Source organism: Syngnathus typhle, linkage group LG22 (genome assembly GCF_033458585.1).
Source record: "Syngnathus typhle isolate RoL2023-S1 ecotype Sweden linkage group LG22, RoL_Styp_1.0, whole genome shotgun sequence".
NCBI classification, from domain to species: Eukaryota; Metazoa; Chordata; class Actinopteri; order Syngnathiformes; family Syngnathidae; genus Syngnathus; species Syngnathus typhle.
In genome coordinates, this window is record NC_083759.1 from 1404800 (window position 1) to 1413694 (window position 8895).

General features: G+C 49.0%; 1 protein-coding gene across 1 annotated transcript; it reads left to right on the top strand.

Annotated features, from left to right (window-relative positions):
* The first annotated feature begins 4377 nt into the window (after positions 1 to 4377).
* ddx1 (DEAD (Asp-Glu-Ala-Asp) box helicase 1) lies at positions 4378 to 8769 on the top strand. The gene is made up of 26 exons (XM_061270469.1): positions 4378 to 4497; positions 4586 to 4637; positions 4725 to 4788; positions 4911 to 4940; positions 5023 to 5119; positions 5193 to 5240; positions 5319 to 5402; positions 5469 to 5552; positions 5631 to 5707; positions 5797 to 5869; positions 5939 to 6015; positions 6085 to 6199; positions 6265 to 6403; positions 6491 to 6551; positions 6632 to 6730; positions 6808 to 6897; positions 6967 to 7155; positions 7240 to 7291; positions 7361 to 7507; positions 7574 to 7665; positions 7731 to 7803; positions 7867 to 7939; positions 8008 to 8050; positions 8116 to 8211; positions 8289 to 8409; positions 8486 to 8769. The coding sequence occupies exons 1-26, from the start codon at positions 4482 to 4484 to the stop codon at positions 8614 to 8616; spliced, it is 2223 nt and encodes a 740-aa protein (XP_061126453.1). The 5' UTR covers positions 4378 to 4481; the 3' UTR covers positions 8617 to 8769.
* Positions 8770 to 8895: the final 126 nt, after the last annotated feature.

The following is an 8895-nucleotide window of genomic DNA, read 5'->3' on the forward strand; positions in this document are numbered from 1 at the left end:
TGTCAAACATGCGTCGCCGCTCGAGCGGCTTCTCCCTCAAGCGCCGTCACGTTGGCAGCCGAGCGCACATTGTCGACTTTGAGCGAAGACATTATTCATGTCGTCGAGACGGGAACATCGGATTCGTGTTTAATGGAACATGAAAAGCAGCCGTCGGGGTAGCCGAGTACAAACACAGATAAAGGAGGTCCGCGGGTTTAGCGTTAGACACCGGGCCCGGACTCGCAAAAGTAGCCGTTTATGGAAGCTAATAAAAGAAAAATAAGAAGAGCTTCCATTTATTTTGCGGCCCCCTAAAGCGTCATCGATCGGGATGGATGTGTTTGCGGACGGCGCCCCCGGTGACCCCCACCACCAAAGACAAAGGAAAAAAATCGTACAGTTCGAGATTACAGCGTGCGACGTGATTGCCGTGCGGAAGCCAGACATCCATCACGGAAGCAATCCTTTGGTGGCGAGCGGGATGCGCCGGCCGACGGCCATAACTTATCCTGACTGCCTTGTTTTGTATTCGTTCTGCCGACGTGGCCAAGGACGGCGCAGGTGGACTCTTGATTGATTGCGTTTGAGACGCAGCAAAGTCACAGCTGAGCTCTCGGCGAGACCATTCTGGCTCGGGATCGGCGGCGAGGACGGAGCCGAGCGTGCGTGGAATTTCCTCGAAAAGCCCGACGTCACGTAAAGTGCTTTTATTTGGAAGGCCTAACCTTTAACTTGATTGTTCCTAAAAGCTAGCACAAGGCGATAGACTCCGTAAATGGACTTTCTGCTTTTCCGCCATCGTTTTTCTCGCCATTTGGTAAATTGCCAGCGTTGGCTCCAGCCGACGCCATCGAAATATCGAATCCGGGACCCGGCCCTCCCCCAAGCCTCCACTCAACCCCTCCTGTGAGCTGTCCGCACCGCCGTCGACTCCATTCTGCTCCTAATTATGACTTTATTGACGAGGCGAGGGTCCACTCTGTCGGGCGGCCCGCAACCACTGAGAGCAAAATCAGCAGGGATGCACACGGGAGGGAGGGAGGGAGGGGGGCCTAATCGTTTGTTTTCGTTGACTTTCGTGTTCCGCTGACTGTCCTTGCGTTGTTCTCCCGCTGAGATGGAAAATTGCAAGTATTCATTGTATGATGAGTCGTGGAACACGTTTGGAATTCTTTGCTGGGTACAAGGTCGTAGCCGATATAGAAGATATGTTGGCGACCGCAGAATCCATTTCTAATTTGTTGCTTCCAAACCAAAATGGCCGACTTGCAATTTTATTTCTCACGCAGGACAACTTGAAGTTCAAGGCACCAAGTTCGCACCCAATGAAAACTGAGCTTCGGATTCATCTCTGTTTTGTTTTGCGCCTCCTTATCAAACACATCCATCGCCACCCGCTAAATATTGCAACGCCGGCGGAGAATTTCTCCTGCGGGCGCGTCGTCGGTCCGAGCAAAGAGCCCGAGCGGCATCAATATTGCAGCGGCGTCATGCTCCTATAAACAGCCATCCCTTATTCATGAGCCCCAAATGCGTCGGCAACCTCCACGCAAACACATTTCAAAGAACAGTCGCCTTCCGGGGGTTGGGGGGGGGGAATCCTAATCCCCTAATTCTAGAGGCCAAAAAAAAAATCTAATCAACTAAATCGTCGGAGCCACCGTCGAACGTCTGATCTTCTCACGCTAAGAAGAAATATAAGTGAACATGAACAGGATAAGCGGTGAATGAAAAAAGGTTTTCACTGGCGCTAGAAAATATTCAAAGTGTAGTGAAGTTCTGTGCCGAAGGCCGCTCACCCCTCCCACCTGGCAAATGTTACCTTTTTTGCAAGCAAACGCTCCTAAATTCTCCCGAAAGGAAGCCGCTCGCACTCAGCGGGCGCGCTGCAAAGTAAATGGCTGCAATAACCCGAAGCGCGTCGGCAATTACAATGAGAGCAAACAACATTTCTGTATGAGAGGATCTCTCATCACGGCAGTTCACGCGGCGCACCCCCAAATTGCCGCTGAAATAATTAATGTCACTCTCGCTTGGGCTCGCCCGAGACTCATTTGCCTCCAGGAGTCGAGCATCCCGAATATTCTAATATAAATAGGTAGATAATTATAAAAATAAACAAATCGAATCAAATAATAATAAAATAAATGATCTGTGCTCACCTCCCGCTTTAGAGTGCCTCGTTGTCTGCCGCGAGTGCTTGCGAGGGTTTTGATTTGGCTCCTTTTCTCTGACGCCATGAAGACGTCAAAGCATCCATTCCTTTTGCCTTTCATGCAAGAGATACGCAAAAAAAACAAAAATCAAAAATCCAATTTCCATTCGATCCACCTGAATTACAACGACGCGCTTATTATTATTCCAATGTGGGATTTCGATACTGCGGCAATTTCCGCCTGTGTGTGCGTGTTTATGAAGCGAGACCACAAAGGCATTCAAAGGTTAATTCCCGCCGCCCGCGGTGATTATTCATCCGGCGACATAATGCAAACTTCTTCAAAAACGGAGTAATTGGCAAATTTGCTAAAGTGCGCGACACTGACATGGGTGAAGGATATTAACTGCCGTCTCCAGCGGGACTCGAGAGTCACGTTTGTTTTCGACACGGCCTCGTCGGAACCCAAATTGCCATTTGCGGGCCGTTCCAAGAAAAATCACCTCGCGTCTTCAAACCGTCGTGCTGCTGTTCGGCCTTTGTAGAAGCGTAAATAGCCGCAGCGAAAGCTTTTACCATCTAAACGCGGAGAGTAAACACGACGCAAACACGCACATGCTTTATTGTCTGGAATGGACGGACGCAAAGGGGAGGGTGCGCCGGCGAACCAGCGGGTGGCTTTTAGCACGCCGCATATAGCCGCTTGTTTGCTTTAATGCGCTGCTTTTATCCACAACATCTTGAGTGCTTCCATTCAGCCGGGATGGCCACGCCGGCAGGGACGCCCAACTTTGACCTCCACGGCGCAGGCCGGGAGCACTCTGCCCATTACCGCCAGGCGACGACGGGCTTTCTGTCCATCTCGCCGTCCGTCTGGTCTCTTCAATTTGAAGTCTCGTTCATTATTTGCGTTGCGCGATCGACCTGTCGTGCGGTTCTGACTGCGCCTGACCAAATCTGCCTAGCAACAAGGGGTCACGCGTGCAAAAAGATTTTAGAAATGATTTTGATGTCAGGTGTGCATGTGTAAAATACCTTAACGTGTAATTATTTTTTAATCAATCCTGTGTCATCATCAAATTGTCTCGATTCCGGGCCAGGATGTTTTCTATTTGCAATATGAGAAGAAGAAATGTCAATCGAGCCTATCAAGAAGCTTCTGAAGTCTCATTAGCTGAATTAGGAGCGTCTGATGGATAGATGGATGGCGGCCAGCATCATTCCGTTCTCTTGCTTGCTCTTCTGTCATCTCACTTTATCATCCTCATCCCCCTTTGAAAGTCATGCACAGCTTATTGCTAAATACACAGGGGCTTGGCACACACACACACACACACAAGCAGCAGCCATGGCGTTGATGATAGTGAAGGCCCAGCAGGAGCTAGCGCAGGATTACAAGAGCCTCTCCAGAATGGAAAGCAAACACACTTCAGCCTCCTTCCGTGACTTTAATTCTCCCTAAGATGACTTTGCTGTGTTTTTTTTTTTTTTCTCCTTCCTTCTATTTTCTGCATCCAGTTTCAAAAATAGGCGACGCTATGTCAGAAGCATTTAACTAACAGCAGTGGTTGAATATGTGGATTTGTCAAATAGGTTTTGAATAGGAAGGGTAAAAAATATACTGGCACACTTTGAGCTTACCTTGTAAAAGTATGTGAAAATATCAATTTAGCATCTACTGTGATATAATACATAAACGTAAATCTAATTAAACGCCAGCTGCACTTTATTCCCCTCCTGACTCGGCACTTTCTTATATTAACTCCAGTCGACCATAAAGCTCATAAAGTGATGTCAAATCATATTTTATTGGTAGATGTATATGCGTGGAAATTCCTTATTATTCTTATCATCGGATGACATCTCCATCAGCTTGTGACATATTCTCACATCAGACGAGAGTGCTAATGAAAAAACATATGCGCACATCTCATTGAAAACCAACGCACACACGGTGCATTGAATCCTGAAGTGCTCTAGCACCACCTATGCATTGGAATACACATTTTAAGTCATCTGATTATTTCAATACGTAGAAATATATTTGTATACATATAAATATACATGGTTTTTTAAATATTTTAATAATTTTGTATTTTTAAAACGTACTGTTATTCGACTTTAATTTTAGGGACCAGCTTCTTAAATATATTTGAACAATCTCATAATATTTCTTATTCAGGTTTTGTTGTTATTCTTGCTGTGTTTTGATGTTTGTTTGTTTTTTAAAATTATAAAAGAGCCGGAACCAATATCACAACGCTGTTTCCTATCGACCGGACATGAAAGTGCACCCAAGGTCTATTCTCGTACGTGTTCCATCTATTCGCCACCTAAAGCAACTATGGCAGCATATTCTGGTGAGTTCAACTTGTAACGTGACCGTACGATGAACATAACGTGTTTTATCGACGTAATGTCATTGCGAGTAAACGTTGTGTTGTGCAGAATTGGGCGTGATGCCCGAAATCGCGAGGGCCGTGGAGGAAATGGACTGGCTGTAAGTCACTTGTTTTGGCAACGTTTCCAAATTGCTGTCTGTCATGCTTTTCCATTCTTTCCTTTTATTGCCATGATTTCATGTCAGGCTTCCCACTGACATCCAAGCTGAGTCCATTCCTTTGATTCTCGGTGGAGGAGATGTCCTCATGGTGAGCCTGTCAATATTTCGCCGTATTTTTTAAGTTACATCAGTCAGAATTCAGATTGGACATAAAAATGTCGTATCTAGCGACAAGAACAATTGAGAGCTTTTTTTTTCTTCTTCTTAAAGGCAGCAGAAACCGGTAGCGGTAAAACAGGAGTGAGTATTGAGCCATATTTTAAAAAATGGACGTAGACTTCTGATGAATAAGGTTTTGCTCAGGGTATGTTGTGATTGGCAGGCCTTCAGCATTCCCGTCATTCAGATTGTGCATGAAACGCTGACCGACCAACAGCAGGGCAAGAAAGGCAGAGCCAACGTCACAACGGGCGGAGCGGGTCTGTATCGAGATTTGTCACTTTGTATCGATATTGTATCTTATGCTGATCCCGTCGGTGTCTTCTTTGTCAGTCTTTAACAATTGGCAGATGAACCCTTATGACCGAAGTCCTGCATTTGGTAAGAAGAGCAAGAACAAAAAATGAAAGACAGGCAAAAGTTCTTTGCAATTTCTCCCGACTCGTTGCTTTCTTGCAGCCATCGGGGCGGACGGCCTGTGCTGCCAAAGCCGAGAGTTTAAGGAATGGCACGGCTGTCGCTCCACCAAGGCCGTGAGCAAAGGTGAGCCGTCCGAACTTCAGCACGAGCCACGTTTCGTAACTTGAGCGTCTCCCGTTGTGCGTGCAGGGAAGTACTACTACGAGGTCACGTGCCACGACCAAGGCCTGTGTCGCATTGGCTGGTGCACCGGCCAGGCGGCTCTCGACTTGGGTACGCTTTTTGATTTTTGACCAACTCAAAATTCTAATTCATTTTGCCCAACTGTTTTTTTCTTTTCTTCCTCTGTAGGAACCGACAAGTACGGTTTTGGTTTTGGCGGAACCGGGAAGAAATCAAACAACAAGCAATTTGACAGCTATGGCGAGGTCAAACACAAAAGTCACCTTTGTTGATTTGACGTGGCGTGTTCATTTGGGAAAGGATCATTTTTTTTTCTTTTTTCGCTCCCTGACAGGAGTTCACCATGCACGACATGATTGGATGCTACCTCGACTTGGACAAAGGCCACATTTCCTTCTCCAAAAATGGTATTTATTATCTACTGTACGTTCACATGGACAATCAGTTGTCTGATATGGCCTTTTCAAATCATCCAGGTAACGATCTGGGTTTGGCTTTCGAGATCCCTCAAAATCTGAGGAGTCAGCCCTTCTTTGCCTCTTGCGTCCTCAAGGTATTGTCGCTTATGTCTGATAAAGCGTCAGCTCACAGCGCTGACAGTTTTTTTTTTTTTATGAACCAGAACGCAGAGCTGAAATTCAACTTTGGCAGCGAGGACTTCAAGCATGCGCCCAAAAGCGGCTTTGTCGCCTTGGATCAGGCGACGGATGCTCACACGGTCAAGTCTTCGCAGACGGGTCCGTAGCATCCAAACAAAAGCTGTGACCGAGCGGCAGCGTTCATTTTGTGTCTTTCTTGGCAGGGAGCGCCAAGGTGAGTCAGGTCAAAGGGTCCAGCAACGCCCCCAAGGCGCTCATCATCGAGCCGTCCAAGGAGCTGGCCGAGCAGACGCTCAACAACGTGACGCAGTTCAAGAAATACGTGGTCGACCCCGAGCTCAGGTACCAAACTTGTCACTGAAGCGCAATGCTGGTGTCTCACCAGCAGATGGCGCCATCACCCTGGTGTTTTTCTTGTGGGCTTTGCAGAGAGCTACTGGTGATCGGCGGTGTGGCCGCCAAGGAGCAAATGGCCGCCCTGCAGCACGGCGTGCGTAGCCGCATCCCAAAATTTAGCCGCCGCGCTCGTGCCGCTCCCACCTTGTCGATTATTTTGCCATCCCTTGTTAGGTGGACATTGTGGTAGGGACCCCCGGTCGACTGGACGACCTCATATCCACCGGAAAACTCAGCCTGTCCCAAATCCGCTTTCTGGTCCTGGACGAATGCGTAAGGATGAGCGCTTTTATTTGCGCGGCTTTACAGATGGAGGCAATCATCCGCCACGTTCATTTTGTCGTTTCCAGGACGGGCTCCTGTCGGCGGGCTACACGGACTTCATCAACAGAATCCATCATCAGATCCCTCAAGTGACATCCGACGGAAAACGGCTGCAGGTACCGCCAGGGGGCGGGTCCTCCATCACGGGGGCCAAGCGGATTTGATTCTGACATTCGCGCTGGCAGGTGATCGTGTGCTCGGCCACGCTGCACTCGTTCGACGTGAAGAAGCTGTCGGAGCGCATCATGCACTTCCCCACCTGGGTGGACCTGAAGGGCGAGGACTCGGTGCCCGAGACCGTGCACCACGTGGTCGTGGTCGTCAACCCCAAGGCCGACCGGACCTGGGAGCGGCTGGGCAAGAGCCAGATCCGGGTCAGTTGGGCCAACAGGGCTGGCGGAGGGCCACCAGAAATTGGCTGTTGCTAACAGTTTTTTGGTTGCTTTCTTGCTTTCCAGACGGATGAAGTCCACGCCAAAGACAACACCAGACCAGGGAGCAACTCAGCAGGTGCGTTCGGGATGGTTCGTGTGTGCGGGCCGCACCGGACCTCACGCAGGCACGTTCTGCGTGTTCCAGAAATGTGGTCGGAGGCCATCAAGTTACTGAAAGGCGAGTACACGGTGAGGGCCATCAAAGAGCACAAAATGGACCAGGCCATCATCTTCTGCCGCACCAAGATCGACTGTGACAACATGGAGCAGTACTTTATCCAGCAAGGAGGAGGTAATGAATCACAATTATTTACAGTTTTTTTTTTTTTTTGGGTGTAACGTGGCCCTTTTACATCAGGCCCGGAGAGTAAGAACCATCAGTTTTCCTGCGTCTGTCTCCATGGCGATCGCAAGCCCCAAGAGAGGAAGAACAACTTGGATCGCTTCAAGGTAAAGGAAGAACCCGACGTCGTTGTCGCCGCCGACCTGCGTTTGACTTCATCTCGCGTCCTCAGAGAAAGGAAGTGCGGCATCTCATCTGCACCGACGTGGCCGCCAGGGGGATCGACATCCGCGGCGTTCCCTACGGTAGCCGTCATGCATTTTAATTGACTCCGCACCTTACGTCTAAAGCGCTTTCCGTTTGGGTAGTGATTAACGTGACGCTGCCGGACGAGAAGCAGAACTACGTCCACCGCATCGGCAGAGTGGGTCGGGCAGAGAGGTGAGGGCTGGAACGGCTCAGCTATTTTTCCATCAACGTTGTGATCATTTTGCTTTTTTTAAACACAGAATGGGCTTGGCCATCTCATTGGTTGCCATGGAGAAGGAGAAGGTAAAAGTGTTTTGTACTTCTGGCTCTTTTGGGAACAGAGTGTTGTAATATTTGCGGTGACGCAGGTGTGGTACCACGTGTGCGCCAACCGAGGCAGGGGCTGCTACAACACACGACTCAAGCAGGACGGCGGCTGCACCATCTGGTACAACGAGAAAGAAGTGAGCGGCGCTCCCGCCTTCGCAAAGCCGTTACTCGGGACGCTCGTCATTACCCGCCCCCCCTTTTTCACTCGCAGCTCCTTTCGGAAATCGAGGAACACCTCAAGTGCACCATCACCCAGTGCGAGCCCGACATCAAGGTCCCCGTGGACGATTTTGACGGGAAGGTCACTTATGGCCAACGCCGGAAGCTGGGAGGTACGACTTTCTAAACGGAACATGTTTGGCTTGCGTTTGTGATGTTTAGCCCTCGCTGTACATGTGGCGGCGCTAGGTGGCAACTACAAGGGTCACGTGGATGTGCTGGCCCCCACCGTGCAAGAACTGGCCAACCTGGAGAGAGAAGCCCAGACGTCCTTCCTCCACCTCGGATACTTGCCCAACCAGCTCTTCAAAGCCTTCTGAGCGCAGCAGCATCGAGCGGCTCCCATCCGTGCCCAGGCCTGTATGGTGCACATGGCTAAAAAAAAGAATCATTTGGTTGAATAAGTTGCAGTTTGCAGAAGCATTTGATGCCTCTGTGTTTTCTTTTCTGAAATAAACTGTGGTGAGCACTCAGTGGGGATTTATTACTTGCATTGTTGGATCAAAATTGTATTATTGCATTGCATGGTGATGTCCAACTGGGTGACATGGAGGCAGTCTATCTCACTTGACTTTTCTACGTTTTTTTATTTGTCTCAC